This window comes from Notamacropus eugenii (assembly GCF_028372415.1).
Source record: "Notamacropus eugenii isolate mMacEug1 chromosome Y unlocalized genomic scaffold, mMacEug1.pri_v2 SUPER_Y_unloc_3, whole genome shotgun sequence".
In the NCBI taxonomy this organism is placed as follows: Eukaryota; Metazoa; Chordata; class Mammalia; order Diprotodontia; family Macropodidae; genus Notamacropus; species Notamacropus eugenii.
Window position 1 is genome coordinate 436,199 of NW_027325131.1, and position 17,791 is coordinate 453,989.

Sequence of the window (17,791 nt, forward strand, 5' to 3'; positions counted from 1 at the left end):
ATCGTGAGGCTTGGACGGTTATGCTCTTTTTCCTGTTTCAGCATTTCAGAGAGTGTGAAGATTAACCCTCAGTATGGGCACCATGAACTGAAAGAATCATTGATTCAAGAAAGGGGCCTCCCTTCTTCTCCTCTCAGTTTTGCCCTTAACTCTGAGAAATGGATATTGGGTATTTGTTTTATTTTCTTTTATTCGCTCTCATTCGCCAGATTCAAAGAGTAGTCTCCACTGGGCCTGGGAGTGGTAGCCATGCTGACATATAAACCAGGATTTTAGGCAGGATATTGCATTAAGCCAGCCTAGCAGGGAAGACTTGGAAGCCAGGGTGTCTGGTACTTGAGCCCAATAGGGAGATTGAATTTGAAACTAGGACTGTGCTACATAACAACTGAGCTAATCTATGAGCTTAATCCCCTTTCCCTTCCCGGAGTTTGAAGTTGTAAAGAGATAAGCTTATGTGTTCATTATTATACCTCTTTGTAAAAGCCGTTCGATGACTAATGCTATAAGCAGAACTAGTGTACATGTGGCCAGACTGAAAGTTCAGTGAAAGCAGTCAATGGGCAATGCAGTCACTGGTCTGGATATCTAATATACCATTAAGGATTCAGGAAAACCCTTTGATAACCATGAAATATACCATTTTCTAGCCATTATGGAGTCTGGGTAGTCCTTGTTATTTACGGTACTGTTTATTCCTGAAAGTTTTGTGATCCAAATACTTATTTCTTAACTGGGTGAATGTAAAAGAAAAAGAAAATCACAAGTTGAAATTCATCTGTTTTATTTGAATAACAAAGTCAGTTTCCTGGACCATACCACTGTCATGGCATTCTTCATGTCTGCATTTCTCAGTGTATGGATGAGAGAGTTCAACATAGGTGCAATCACAGTGTAAAACACTGAGAAGGCTTTGTCGTTGTTTACAAAATTGGGGGGTGGGATATAGGTGGAGATACAAGGTATAAAGAACAGAACATCCACCATCACATGGGAAGCGCAGGTGGAGAGGGCTTTCCTCCGACCCTCAGAGGAGTGTTCCCTGAGATTATATGGTATGATGATGTAAGATGCCACCAAGACCAGAAAGGTTGCCAAGACAACCATTCCAGTGTTAGCAATGACTAAAATACTATCAACCTCTGTGTCTGTGCAGGCAAGCTTTAAGAGTGGTTTTGAATCACACATATAATGATCTATTTGATTGGGGCCACAGAAAGGTAACCTTAGGATCATGAGTAGCTGGGCACCACTCAGGCAAGCGGGATCAGCATGTTGTACCTCTGCCTGTTGATGATTATCATGTAGTATAAGGGTTTACAGATGGCAACAAAACGATCAAAGGACATGGACACCAGGACGAACATCTCAACACTTCCCAGTAAATGAGAAGTAAAGATGTGAGTCATGCAGCAATTGTAGGAGATGACCTTCCTAGTGACAATTAAGTCCCTGATCAGCCTGGGAACTATGGTGGAAGTGAAGCATGGATCCATGAAAGACAAATGCCAGAGAAAGTAGTAAATGGGTTGCTGCATCAGATAACTGGATATGATAGTGATAAAGATAGTGAAATTCCCCAGGAAGATTGCTAACTAACAGACCAGGAAAATATTTCCGTTGATTTCAATAGATACTCTTAAGGCGTAATATTGATGTTTACCACCACACTGTTTGCCCTCTTCTGGACATTATATTATCTTATAAGTGTCATTTTACAAAACACATTTTCTTCATTTGTTTCTTTCCAGAAGTTTAATTAACCTGAAAATATAGATGTCATGATAAAGCCTGGCTAGCAATGACTGAATAATTTTTTGAAGTTAAAATCGAAGTCCACATCATTACTACAACTTACACTGTGTTCTTCAATTTGATATCATTTTTAGACATGCTTAAATATTTTAAACATTTTAAATGAAGTGATCAAAGATAAGAGATTTCAGTTCAGGGATTAACACATTTTATATATATATTATTGTTATATATATATTATATATATATAGGGGGATATCAAAAGCTGTCATCAAAAGCAATAGATTTGCAGGCCCTTTCCCATCCCACATACTTAAGTAATCCATTAGAATAAATTAAATTAAATTATCTCATTTCTGTCTTTTAAAGCATCAAACAATAGTCAAGTCAGGACACTAGGGAAAATAGACACACACACACACACACACACACACGCACATACACACAAAAGCAACGTAAACCAAACTACGTGTTGGCTAGATCATATGAGTAAAAGTGGATTTTCTAGAAATGCTTTACAATGTTCTCAGAAACCAATGATGAAAGTGTCTTTACACTAAGTAAAGGGCAGCCTAGGCAAAAGATAAGCTTAATTTCGTCCACTGCATTTTCCATGTACCATCTTACCACCTACATCTACCTCATAGTTTATTCCTTACTCCAATCAATTAAACCTGCTACCCCAAGTATTAAACATTTGCTAGGTCTTGGACACTGAAGCTTATTTGTACATCTCCTATTATCCTCAACTATTGAACCAAATACAATCCAACAGACTTTATTCCCCTTTTCAACAATATTTAGGAAGCATTTGTCCTCATATTGAAAATAAATCTGCCTCTTTGCAACTGAAATCCATGACGTCTCACTCCATCCTACAGCCTGAGAATAATTCTTCTTCCTCAACTAATTCCTGCATGAAACTGAAAATGCTGTGATGTCTTTTTTTTTTTTTTTTGATGATTGAATATTTCCATGGATTTCAATAGATACTCTTAAGGTGTAATATTGATGTTTACCAACACGCTGTTTGCCCTCTTCTGGACATTATATTATCTTATAAGTGTAATTTTACAAATGTGAAACTAGAACTTTGCACATTATTCCAGATGCTAAAATACACCAGTATATATGACTGTGCAGGCAAGTTGTAATGGGACTTTTGAGACACACACATAGTGAAATATTTCATCAGGGCCACAAAAAGTTAACCTCAGGATCATAACTAGATGGACAGAGTGCCAAAATGTCACCATTTGGGCAAGCAAGATTAGAGTGCCACATCATTATCTGTTGAAAAACATCATGGAATTTAAGGCTTTATGTATGGTGGCATGCCAATAAAGACCAAAGAAACCAGGACCAACAACTCAGCACCTCCCAGTAAGTGAGAAGTAAAGAGCTGAGTCACACTCCAGTCAGAATGAGGGAGGACTAGGGAATTGTTCTTAAGAATTCTGTCTCTATCAGATGTGGGACACAGATATCTGAGTTTAAAAAAATTGGAGGGGGGGAGGCAAGGCAATTGAGGTTAAGTAACTTGCCCAAGCTCACACAGCTAGTAAATGTTAAGTGTCTGTGCACAGATTTGAATTTATGTCCTCTTGACTCCACGGCAGGTACTCTATTCACTTGGCCACCTAGATGCCCTCCAGATGCAGTTTTTGCTGTTAGACACTTTGCCTTCCTCAAGCCAGAGCTTATCATGTTATATTTTTCATATGGTAGGAATTTAATAAAGATATGAGGAGATATTGTTGGAGGAAGTATTTATTGTGGGATGAGGAGCTGTGATTGTACTTGGAGAGATACAGGAGTTACCAGGTTATCTTATGGAGATAAGAGAACTTATTTGTCATCATAATTTGTTATTAAGCTCAAGTTAATTCAAAATCCTTCCTATTTGGAGGACCTGATCTGTTTATAGATAAGAGAGAATAACTCTATGAACATCTGTTGCCATTTAAATGAATGATAAACATAATTTCTGCTCAATCCCTCTCCAGAATTTCAATCCTCTTCCAAGTATCTTAAAAAATTCAACTGGAATCTAGTATGGTGTTTCTTAGGTTACATTTCCATCAGTTGTGTGTATCCTGTGCTTTGATGTCTAATAGATTGGAGGTAGATAGAAACACTGCATTCCTGAATTTTCCAAAGTGGAATAGAGAAGAAAAAATACCTGAAGGATTTCACACATTTCTCAGCTGTATATCCCATATGTCTGTAATAGATCTGACTGTAATCTATTACATGATAAATCATATATTGAAGTTTTAAGTTGGAAGAAAACTGGGATTTCATCAAAACTCAATTTCTCCCTTTACATGTGAGAAAACTGAGTATCACATAGTGAAGTTATTTGCTGATTGTCATAACGATTAAGCAATTGAGCTGGTCTTCAAAACTAGACGGTCTGGATTAAAATTCAATGTTTTCCTGCCAATAGATTTTTCAAAGTTCTAAGGGGAGAGAAATTAAGATAGATGCTATTGTCTCCTGTTAGAATATTTTAAAAGCTATCAATGGGATACAACACTAAAAGTAATGCTCTTGCAGTTGGAAGGCATGATTTGGAATCCTAGTGCTGTGTGCTATCTTTCTGTGTTCTTCATTCATTCCTTTCTTCATGTTCCTTTTTCTTCCTACTTTTACTTTCTTTCTCTTTCATTCTCTTCCTTTTATTTTTTCTTTCATTCTGTCTCTTTCCTTCCTTTCTTCCTTCTTTTTTCTCGCACAAACAGAAACATTTACATATGATGTGCAATACAACATTATTTTTCCATGAGAATAAGTACTTCAGGAGTAAATAAAAATGCAGTTGAGAGGGTTTGACAGATTTTCCCACTTACATGCTTGGTTATTTTTAATGAAAACAAAGAATAATCCTCTTTAAACTATGAGATTTCTTGTAAACCTATTACGATAAATTCATTTCTCCCCCTAGATCCAGTGACTGATAGAAGGAACACAGAAGGTCGTCCTAGTGGGTAAAGTCTGTAATGGGATGGCATCTAGTGTATGCTACTGTATAGCTTGTAGCTTGATTTTGGCACATGACTAAATATCTCTGAGCCTCATTACTCACAAAAATGGAATCATAATAGATAGTTGACAAGTCACTGGCTCCTGGTAATAGACCAGATAATATCTGACAATGTATTTTGAAGTACATTAAGCACTATACCACTGTAAGGATCAAAAATATAAGTGAAACTATGTCCACCTAAGTGCTTCTTTTCCTGCCTTAAAAATGTTTTCTAGAGGAACAAACTGATGCCTGAAAAATAACTAATCATGGTTCCGTAACATATAAGAGCTTTAGATGGCACTTGCCTCATAAAAACCCTTTAATCCGTATTTTTTTTCATTCACCTTTCTCCCCATGCTTGAGGCCACGGAAGTGAGGAAGATATCAATGACAAGAATTATGTGTGGGAAATAGAGGAAAAGAATTTTAAGGAGAAAGATTGTATAGAGAATTGACCCTGTTGTTGTATTGAAGTGTCCCATTTAATATGTTTCTATGTTTATGAGTTGGTGCAGATCTCTCCCAAAACAGTTAAAGAGTTTTGATTACTTAATCTATAAAGATGATGATTTTAGAGAAATGTATATAAATATACACAAAAATATACATAAAAATAATAGAGATTTCTGAAACTAGCGGAATGGTGCTGTGTATAGGAAGGGAGTATTAACCTGGAAACCACAGACAGATTTAGGGTGTCTGGGATGTTGGATGGAAAAAAAGTACATCTTTTTTTTTAAATACAGTTGGTTCCCTTTGTAATAACGTGAATTGTATTTTATGCATTTAGCAACATTATTCATAGGTGTCCACAAGACTTTCAAGACAGACGAATGCTATACAGGACACAACAGGTTTAAAAAATACCTAGTCCAGGGAAAATCCAGGACTCAAGACAGTGAAAATAAATACAAACTATAAAAGAAAAATAAATAATAATAACAAATAATGGCCATACTATAAGAATCCAAACATAGCACCTGAAAACCTGGACTGATACCTGAGGAAGCATTGATGGCAAACATCTATCTGTGTGGGACAACACAGTGGCTGAAAGGATCTCTAAAAGGCTGTATCTCAACTGGGAGGAAGCTGTGTTTTTCGTAATGACTGTAACTCATTAGGAATGGTAAGAAAGACTAATGTTGTGTAGATAGTTCTTCTTCATCTGGACCAGAGTCCATAAAAATTATCAATCAATCATTTAAAGTCACTATCCCCCCACTAAACTTTTAAATCAAAAAAACTTTCCAGGAAAAACTTACTGAGTATTACTTGAATTTAAAGGCATATTAGAGTCCAGGGAGATGGTTCCCAAAGGCCCTTCAAAGCATTCCAACAAGTACAGTATTACCAACAGGAAGCAAACTTTACTTAGTCTGTTACTTTTCAGTGATGATTATGCTGCTTCATTGACACATATACCACAAGCATAAATTGTACTTTGGCATTCAGTTGCCTTTCCACTTCTTCCTGTGTAGCAAATCTTGAGGACTATATATCATTGTGTCTGCTAAATGATAGGTGTTAACTGGATATTGAAAATACACAAACTTAGTGTTTCCGATATCTGAGTGCATCTCAGAAGTATTTGTGACACCTAGGAAAATTTGTGGACTTCTCTGTAGAATACTATTAATTTCTCCTTCTACATATTCTCCCTATCTCCCCTCTCTTCCTGTTCCCCCTCTCACACTTTCTTCCTCCTCTTTCTTTCCCTCTGTCTCTTTCCTCTCTCTTTCTGACTCCCTCCCCTCTGTCTCTGTCTCTCTTTGTGTCTCTCTGTCTCTCTCCGTCTCTCTTTCTGTCTCTGTTTCTCTCTCTGTGTTTCTCTCTCTCTCTCTCTCTCTCTCTCTCTCTCTCTCTCTCTCTCTCTCTCTCTCTCTCTCTCTCTCTCTCTCTCTCTCTCTCCGTGTCTGTGTCTCTGTTTCTCCCTCTCCACCTCCCAACAGTATGCTGCTGTGGAAAATATAATGTGATTCTCTGCCTGCCAATTGACCAGATTCACCTACATTTGTTTGAGAACCTCATCATCAATGTCCTGATGTCTCTGAGTGGAAATTACCATGATCTCTATTTTAAGCAATTTCCTTTTACTTATCTACAATTAGGTACTTGGTAATTTCATCTATTATGATAGATAAAACTATCACCTTGGTGAAAAACCCTTCCATATATACATATTTACCCCACAACTTTGATTATCTCAAGTTCCACATTTTTAAACTACGTGCTAGATAACTCCATGTGTATACCTAAAAGGCATCTCAAACTCAAAATGGCCTACAAAATTAATAATTTTGCCCTAAATTGTTGCTCTTTGTGAATTTTCCTATTTATAAAATCATTTTCCTAATGTCTTTTGTTTCTTTGTTCTTTCTAATCCTCCCCATTTGATAATTTGCCAAATCTTGTCAATTCTATCTCCTATACATCACTTTCATCAGTATATTTTTTTTGTAGTCATATCATAGACACCTAATGAGAGATCCTTATCATTTCTCCCTGAAATATTGTAATAATCTCAAAATACACCTCTTTGGATACACTCTTCTCCTCTAATCCACCCCTCAACCAGTTACCAAGGCACTAGTACAGTTGAATAATTCTGAGTATACTTTTCTTCTGACAAAAAAAAAAAGCTAGAATGATTTTCCATCACTTTTAAAAATATGATAAAACATAATACAAAATTGTCTATTTGACATCCAAAGGTCTCCCAACTTGGAACTGACTTGTCTTTCCATTCTAAATGCACATCACTTCTCATCTCCTCTCTCCACTATTTCACTTGGCTGATATCACCACCTAATATGATTTCTATTAAAATAACATTTTCCCCCTGAACTAAGCTTTCTTTTAACTTCCAGTATCACATCCACAGTTGTTTATCCAATATCTGAAACTGAATTTTCGGTAGACATATCAAACTCAACAAATCCAAAACTAAGCTCATTACCTTCTCCCTCTAAACTCTCACCTTATCCTAAGTTCTTTATTACTGTCAAAGACATTAATATTCTCTCAATCATTAGAGTCGAATTTAGCTTCCATCCTGGACTTTCTTGCTGTCCATCTCCCTCCCCACATGCGCGCTCTCGCCAACATCTATTTTGTCCTTAAATTCTGTCATTTTTACCTGCCTAAATGCTCTCGGATATGCCTCCTACTCTCCTCAGACATTACAATAACTCATGCCTACATGATTGAAATAAGCATCTTTGTTGTTCTCACTGAGAGAAATATTATTCTGTTCCAACTCAGTCCTTTCATTTGTCAAATTGATTTTTTAAAATATATCCTTGAACATGTCACCACTTTATGCAATAAATTTTAATTGATCTCTATCACATTTAAGAAAAAATCCAAATTGTTATGTTTGATTTTTAAAGACCATCCTAACCTGGACACTTCCTACCTTCCTAGTCTTCTTACACTACATTCTAAATACTCTGTGATGAAGTGACACTGAGTTCTTTTATATTATTCATAGAAAACCCCCCACTAACATGAAGAATTTACATATTCTGTCACCCGTGTCTAGAACTTTCTCCCTTCTCATCTCTGTCTCCTAGATTTTCTGGATTTCTTGAAGTGTCATCTAAAGTCCAACTTTCTGCAAACAGCCTTTCTATATCTATATCCATAATACTAGTGCTTTTTCTCTGAGATTAGCCCCAATTTATTCTCTATATATCATTTTATATACTTTTACTTTTTGCATATTTCCCCCATTAAAAAATGAACTTTTTGAGATGAAGGAAAGCTTTTCTTTTAGGGGATTGGCCTTTCTTTGCATTCCCAATGTTTAACAAATTGCCTGGCATATATATATATATATATATATATATATATATATATATATATATATATATATATATATATATATATATATATATATATGTGTGTATATATATATATAATATATATATATACACACATATATATACACATATATATACACATATATATACACACACACACATATATGTATATATATACATATATACATATGCATATATACATACACACACACATATATATGTATATATATACATATATACATATGCATATATACATACACACACACACACACACACACACAGAGAGAGAGAGAGAGCTTAGAGCTTAATCCATGCTAATTGACTGAGTGCATCCTGCACTCAACACTCACACATATTCAACTACTTGCTCTCAACTTTGAATTTCTTCTGCTTTATAAGCAGACTGGATCCCCTTCTGCTTTCTGTCTCCCCTTCTGCTTTCTGTCTCCCCTAATGCTGGGCTTTCAAAAGGTTTGTTTTCCCTCTCTTCTTTTAAATCTTCATTTCTTTACTGATGAGTCTTATAAATGCTTATCATTCTTATCCTGTCTCTTTTATGTCAGACTTAGACTTACAATGTCATATTTGGAATTTCCTTTTTGCTATTCTTTTGGTATCACATAGTACAAATGTCTAAAACAGAGTATATTATTCCATCTCAAAGACCTCCTTTCTTATTACTTTGTTTTGATCAATAAAATTGATTCATTTATGCTTGAAATCTCAGTGTTATTTGTTGATCTTTCTCTCACCCTTCCCACATGCAATCAATTACTAAGTGATGTATGTGCTATCTTTAAAATACTTGTGAATTCATTGCCTTTTACGGCTACTGACACCCTCAGAGAACAGGCACTATTTAAAATACATTTGGACTATTGTAATATCATCCTAGCAAGTGTCTGTTCTCTGAAATTTTCCCTTGCCTCATTCCTATAATCTGACATTCATTGTCAAAAGGGTCCTTATTATAATCTAATGTTTTGCATCACCTTTTCCTTTAAGTGCTTCCATAATTCCTTATTACCTACTTAGCAAAGTTCATACTCTAAAATGTTCTAGAACTCATACAATCCAGTACTCTCTTTCCTTTCTAGACTTAGCTCACAGTTCTTCCTCTTACAATCTCTTATGAGGCCATAAATGAAGAGTGATTATTCAAGTATTAATTTATTCCAGACTCCTTTCTAGTTCCATTTTCTATGGCAGAAGGTTGTGGACAAATGATAAGTAGAAGAAAGAATGGTTTTACCTAGATAAGAAAGAGCTATGACTTGATTCCCTGTATGCACATCGCCTTAGACATCTTTGATAGAATGAATAAAGGACAGTCTAAACAATTCTAGAACCTATTCACTCATATAAAAATGGAGACAACGTCATTGATCCACATTAAATGAGGTTGATGTAAATGAGTCAACCAATATATTCTCTGAGAAATTAAGAAGTACTTGGAGAATGTATAGATCTCATTTCTTTTCTGTCTTTTGTTAAGAACTCCCTGAATTCAGAAACTTACTGTTTACTATATAGAGCGGGGAAAACACCACAGTAGAATAATAGAGGAAAACAGTAGTCATGCCATATTGTGAGAAGAACATGGAACATGTTTCCCCTCTGATAGTCTAGGTATAAGCACAGTATTAGAGTGGGAAATGCAATATTGTGGTTGTTGTTCTTCTTCTACATGTGATGCCTTCTTATTTTATACAAAGAATGAAGGACAAAAAGTGAAGCATATATTTAAAGTATTTTTTTCTCTATGTATACTAATAATTTTTAAGGAAAAATTTCTAATGCGAAAGACAAAAGAGTGGATCATGACTGTGTATTACTTCTCATTCCATCAGTGGTTTGTCTTCAGATGTGTATGTGTGTTTGTATGTGTAACATTGCTCATAGTACAATTTGTAATTTGAACTTGTACCTCATCAGAGAAGCTAATTTAATCAGATTCACATTTTGATTGCCTGAATTGATATCTCGTAGGAAATGTAATGATGAGGAAGATGATGATGATGATGATGACCAGTCATAGTTAGATTACTGATAAGTGTCTGCATTAGGCTTTGAAGTCAGGTGTTTCTGATTCCACATGCAGTATTGCAAATCGAGCATCCATTAAGCATTTTTGTTGACTTTGATCATTCATTGGTAATTTGAAAATTAGGGCTTCCTAAGTTCTAATGACATTTTTACAATGTAGGAAATTTATTTTAAAAGGGTAAATTTAAATAACCCTGAGAACCAAAAAGGGACAGAAGAATCTATCTCTTGAATTTCTTTTGTTCAAACATATCAGAAGAAAGCAAAAAAGAGCACTTTGGAAAGTGCCATTTGTCTCCTAAGTCTGCTCCTTTCTCTCTATTATTTCTTTATTTCTCCACCGCTCTTTGACTTTTCATCCTGGAAGATACCTACTGCTTTATATAATCCCTTCCTCTTATTGGTCCATTCCTATTTCAACATCCTTTTAAAGAAAGTATGCAGGCTAGCCATTTTCACTCCATTACTCCTCAGTAGACTCTTCTTTTTCCCATTTGGGATTCTTTTCCTGCCATGGTCCTCTAGATAGACATAGTTCTCCATTACCCTCTCTCTTTCCAAATTGTTAGCACTCGTTTTTATATATTGGGTTTCATCATTAGAACATAAGTTACTTAGGGGCAAGGACTGACTTTCTCTTTACTTGCATTTGTATCCCAAGTGCTTTGCACTCTGCCTGACACAGAGTATGGGTTTCATACATACTTGTTGATTTGGCTGAAATACTTGACTATCAAAGAAAATCTATGATTACTTGACAGTTGGGACAGAGCCTGCTCCTATGTCACAGACCATTTCTTTGCCATTCTTAGAAGAGGAACATGTTCTGGATTTGGAATGATGGGTAATTTAAGAGAAGAAAAAAAAGACAGATTATGCTTCCTGTTCCTCCTTCCCACAACATAGTATTTGGGAAGTAATTAAATTGTACAAAGCCTAGTGCCAAACACCAACAGTTTAACAAAGTTTTGATAAAGATATATCCCTGTTCACTTTGGACATGATGATTTTTTAAGAATGTTCATTAATGTACCTTTGGTGATGCAATATCCATTTCTTCACTAAGGGCATAAAAGGGGAAAACAATTAAATTAAATCTCATATTTTTTATTTAAATATCAGTGATATTTGGTTAGACCACACTTTCTGCATGGCATTCTTCATCTCTGTATTTCTTAGTGTGTAGATGAGAGGATTCAGCATGGGTCCAATGACAGTGTAAAACATAGAAAACTCCTTATCATTTTTGCTGGCACTGGGAGGTCGAATATAGGTGGAAATGCAGGGAACAAAGAACAGAACAACAACCATGACATGAGACCCACAAGTGGAAAGGGCTTTGCGCCGACCTTCTGATGAGTGCTTTCTAAGATTGTATAGTATGACAACGTAAGATGCCACCAAGACAAGAAAAGTTGTTAACACAACCATACCAGAGTTAGCTATGACTAAGATGTTAGCAATATGTGTGTCTGCACAGACAAGTTTTAGGAGGGGTTTGACATCATATATATAGTGATCTATTTGATTAGGGCCACAAAATGGCAACCTAGCTACCATGAGCATCTGGGCAATGGCATGCCAAAAGGCTACTCCCCAGGCCATCAGGATCATTGTGTTACATCTCTGTCGATTCACTATGATCATGTAGTGTAAGGGTTTACAAATGGCAACAGAGCGATCAAAGGCCATGGACACCAAGATGAACATCTCCACAGTAGCCAGGAAATGAGCAGTAAAGAGCTGAGTCATACAGCTAATGAAGGATATGATTTTTTCTTTAGCAATTAAGTCCCTGATGAGCCTAGGGACTATGGTGGATGTATATGACAGATCCATTAAGGACAAATGACACAGGAAATAGTACATGGGTTGTTGGATCAGATGGCTACATGTAATGGTGATAAAAATGATGAAGTTCCCCAGGAAAATTGCAAAATAGCAGAACAAGAAGATTACAAAACACATCATTTTCAGGTCTTGATTCATGAACAGCCCCAAAAGAATGAATTCTGTTACATTGCTGTGATTTTCCATGTAATTCAAATACTTTTTAAATATCCAGGAGAATTCTAATTCCTCTGAAATCAAATATAATAGGATAAATTATTACCAACATCATGATAGATGTAAAGCTTATACTCAGATTATTTAAATGTGCAGTCTAATATTAGAGTGGATCATTCAATACTTTTAAATTTGAGAAGATCAATTTTTTTCAGCTAGGTCCTAGAATTTCTTTGAAAATTAGGTACCTCAACCATCTTCTTGTCCATTCTACTAACGTCACTTTATGTACGTAGTTTAAAAGAAAAGAAGACATCATGTATCTTTAAATGTTGTGACAATTTTTAAAAACTCTAAGATTTTTTTTAATATTTCTCCATTAGGATGGTAATTGAATCACAAAACTAATTAACTCTATAGACAATTATGACAAAGCTAATGTTAACACACTGATTTAGTGAAGAAAAATAAGGAAATAAATATTTATTCTAACTTCTTAAGTAGACATATGACAAAATATACTAATGTTTAGGAGAAAATTTAATATTAAGCTATTGAAAGTCAATATGATGAAAGATATCCTAAAATGAATTGAAAATGCCTTTTGAATATCAAATGTAAGGGAAATATTTTTAAAGAATAAAGATAAATAATTTTCAGATTTCTCCTGAGCCTGCCTGCCTCCCACAATCAATTTGCAGTCCCTGATTCATTACAGGTACCTAAACCATTTAACATTTAACACAAGGAAGAAATGAGACAAAAAGTAAAACAAAGAACTGACCAATCAATGCAACTGTTATGTCAAGTTGAGCTCAGAAATTGAATGGCTTAATAATATATTGAAGGGAATTTTAAAAAGATCTGAGAAAGCAATGTGAAGGGTTTGTTTGTTTTTTTTTCCAAAAAGCATACGCTTGCCACAGAGCACTGATATTTGTAAGCTCTGGGACAATTGAAGCTGAAGTATTGGTAAGGAAGCTTGATCGGACTGCATTTGTGGAGCAGAATGAAATAATGTGTTGTCACTTCCCTCTCCATTAGTCCATAGTTTCTCACTCTTTATCAATCTCTTTTCATATATACTGGATGTATCTGTGCTATTCTGATTATTCTTCAGGTAAGGGTCTCTTCTCCTTCTATTTGTTTCTGTTCACTTCTATTTATCTCCCTCCCTTCTATTCTTACTTTGGTTGTCCCTTAGGTAAATAATATATTGAGTCATACTTCATACGCTACATACTTGCCAGGGTCTGCAAGAATTTGACCTCTATTTTCATAATCTTTTATTATGCAATGTTAGTTAATAAAAGTTCAGATTACTTGCTCTTTTTTGTTTGGGGGGTGGGGAGAGATCTTCCAAGATATTTCTAACAAGCAATTTTACAGCCAAAATTTCGAACCACAACACAGACATGAACATTTCAGTCCTGTTGGTGTGAGGACCTTGTTTCTATTTCTTGGATGTACAGTGCACAACATAGAGACCTGGGACTGATTCTGATGGGAGAGTTTACTGTGACTACAAATATTTTTAGCCATAGAACTTGAGCTACTGAATCTACCTCACTGTTGTACTTGTTTCATATTATGTCCTAAAATGAGTTCAGCCAAAGCGCTCATGAGCTGGTGGTCAGTAAATGAACACTTGTAACTAATAAACGGGAAGTGGATGAAGGAATAGGTCGGGAAGACCTTAGAAAAAATCTTGTACCACTTCCCTCACTTTACAGATGACAAAGTTGAATCTCAAAATGGTGATATATTATCTAAGTTCTCCCAATTATAACTTAGAAAAGCAGAGATTTAATCTAGTTCCTGTAAGTGCAAACCTACCATGTTTACTATTTTGTGTTAAGAGACAGGCAGAGATAGTCAGAGAAAGAGAAATAGAGAAAAAAAGGAGAGACAGGGACAGAGAAAAAGAGATGAGATAGAGATACAGACAAGGAAGAGGAATGACAGAATAATGAAGACTGGGAGAACTAAAGAGAGAGACAGACAGCAGAGAGTAATAGAGAATGAGAGAGAGAGAGAGAGAGAGAGAGAGAGAGAGAGAGAGAGAGAGAGAGAGAGAGAGAGAGAAAGAGAGAGAGAGAGAGAGAGAGAGAGAGAGCATAGACACAGTGAGAGAAATAAAGAGAAATTGAGAAATCAAACACACATATACATCTATGCATTCGAGATCTCCTCAAAGAACCTTACAACTCTGACATTCAGTGAATTGTAAAACTTTTTTTTCTTTTCTGGGTGGAGGACAATGGGTAAGGGATATCAATAAATAGTGTATTTTCTCACACAAGAAGGAAGAAAATGGGGCCTAACGGCTTCTCAAGAAAAGTAGCAAAGAAGTTGAGCAAAGACCACTTGGCAAACACAATTTAATTAAATTTAATTGAAAATAATTCTTTTGCATTTTTGAGAGACATTGATACTTCCTGATGTAATTTATATCTATTTGTATACCAACCCAACTTAGTGAATGAACATATGCTTTGGAGGCTAGAAGAAAACTTATCACTCACTGATTCCCTTCAGAGTCTGACTAACCTTTTCAGGCATAAGATTTTAACAGAAAGAGGAAGAAAAGAATAGTTCCTTAAAGTGAAAATTATTTATTATTATAATGCTGATTTATTTCAATAATATGTGATATAGTTACCTTGTGTGTTTATTGTTTGTGTTTTGTTGTTGCTTTGTTTTTCAGATTTTGTATAGAGAATTTTCACAAATAAAAGTACTTTTGCTAAGGCAGATTGGTCACTGTTCTGAAATTTATCATCTTAAAGTTGCCTAAGGCACCTACAACTTATATGATTTAACTAAGGTTACCTAGACAATATCTTTCTAGGGTCATACTTAAATTTGTTTTTCATGAATCTTCAGGGATGGAACTACCTTCTGATACCTTCCATATCACAATACTCTCACATGAAAGTCCTGCTTGAAGGCAGAGAAATATGGTGAAGGTGAATATAACAAAGCATTTATAAAGTTTAGATAAAACTATTTACTTCCACTCTTAAATCTTAAATGATTCTGTACCCAAAGTTTTAATTGAGCCAAGGTTGGCAATTGATCTTGTTCACATCCCAGCTAAAATCCCATCATCTGTTACGAAGCCTTTCCAAATCCCTGACTGATTTAAGGTTCCACAAGTGTGGAGGTCATATCGTCAAGTCTCCACAAAAGTTTTAATTATTTTCTTTGCCTGATTCCATAGTGCACCCAAACTACATTTGTATTGAAAGAAATCTCAATAAAGATATACAAAAAACTCCCCATCAAAATATATTCTGAGGTAAGCAAATTCGTATATAGTGTAGCAACCAATATAGGACTGAAAGCAGTGGAAAATATATGTATATAGGTAGGAACTTACATTACTCCAGATGCCAAGGCTCATTCATTCAGAATGTCTTCTTTTAAAACAAAAATAGAAGAGCATTGTGACATGAAGCCTACACTGCTTCCTTACTCATACTTCGTAACAGTTACCTATTTAGATGGTATCTCAAAAAAGGAGGTGTATGATATATATGTACTTTATTTAATGGTTTTTAAGTCACCTGGAAGAGGAAAAGATCTTCAGGGAAGTGTAAATTCATTGATATGTGTCAAGGGGATTTTGTGGTCAAGAAATACTTCTTTTTCTTTGAGAGAGGAGTCCAAAGAAGCACAAAGAAGTGCTCCCACCTCTGGATACCACATCAAAACTTGCAATGAAAGAAGCTTCTAGGGATTTTTATCTAGCGTGCTTTCATTTTAAAGGTATGTTTGGGGTCAGGGGATAGGCTCCCAGAGGCATTTCAAAGCAGTCTACCAAAATGTAGACTTATGGTACAATGACAGACTTTGATGCAACGGGATATCATATTTTTCTCTTTTCCTTTCTGGCTCCTGTCAGGCATAATTACCAGATATCAGGTAATTTTGCTATCCAGTCCCAATCCCCTCCAATCTATGCATTCCTAAGTCAGACTCTTACTTACAATTTTAGAACATACCTCAGAGTTTCACATCACCACAGGAGTCTATTTGTTAGACGGTACAGATCAAGAGAGAAAACATAGAAGACTCTCCTCCTTTATCATTTCTGTGTCAATCAAACCAATACCAATGGAGGCATGCTCACATTAAAAAAAATCATTTGTTGCTTAATCCACCAGCATCTGGTTTTATTCCCATTAGTTTCCATATACCTCTTTTGAAAATTGTCTAAAGTGCATGTGTCACCAAATCCTTCCTTTTAGTCCTGCAATTCTATAGCATTTGATGATTGCTTTCCCTCCTGGCAGGAATGAATGTCTCTCTTGACTAAGGGAGGTGGGAAGAAGAGGCTAGAAATATCTATTCCATGTCTCTTTGAACCATACAATGATATCCCCATGTAATATGTGGGAGTGGGGCCCAGCCCTCAGAATGCATAGGATCTGGTACATTGCATTTCTATTTACTTTGTTAAATATTTCCAAATTATGTTTTGATATGGTTCAACTATATTTGAATATTGGGCTACATTGACTGAGATGAAATTCAATAAGGGTAAATGCAAATTCTAGAAAGTAGGTAGAAAATATCAATTTTATAAATATAAAATTTAAAAAAAATGTGTGCTTAGACCAGAGTTGTTTTAATAAAATACATTTGGGACTTTACTGTCCCACAAGTTTAAAATGGAACATTTTGATGCTTCATTCATAAAGCTAGGGCCAATTTAGACTGCATCAATAGAGGTAGAACGGCAAGAAACAGGAAGATATTTATCATGGTGTACTCTGACTTTGTCAGGACTCATCTGCAGTGTGCAAGTCTTAGTTCCAAGGATATTGATGAGCTGAAGAATGACGAGAGTTGGGGAACAAGTATAGTTAAAAGTTCTTATTCCTATTCTAAGTCACATGAGAACCACATAAAGCAACAGTACATAAAGATGAAGGAAAGAAAAGACTCATGAAGAAGTTATATGGAAGATATAACAGAAGAAGTTGTATGGAAGATATATATTACTGTTGAGTGCAAGAGTACAAAACCAAGAACAACAGGTAAAAGATCTAAAGAAGCAAGTGATAACTTGCAGAGTGAGGTGGAAAAGAGAAACACTAAAAATTAGAGTAATTTCAAAATG

General features: G+C 35.4%; 1 protein-coding gene and 1 pseudogene across 1 annotated transcript; both read right to left on the minus strand.

Moving 5' to 3' along the window:
• Window positions 1-783: 783 nt before the first annotated feature.
• LOC140517004 (olfactory receptor 4P4-like) lies at window positions 784-11,710 on the minus strand (annotated as a pseudogene).
• A 53-nt stretch (window positions 11,711-11,763) lies between these two features.
• On the minus strand, window positions 11,764-12,693 carry LOC140516995 (olfactory receptor 4P4-like). The gene has a single exon (XM_072627842.1). The coding sequence runs from the start codon at window positions 12,691-12,693 to the stop codon at window positions 11,764-11,766; it is 930 nt and encodes a 309-aa protein (XP_072483943.1).
• Window positions 12,694-17,791: the final 5,098 nt, after the last annotated feature.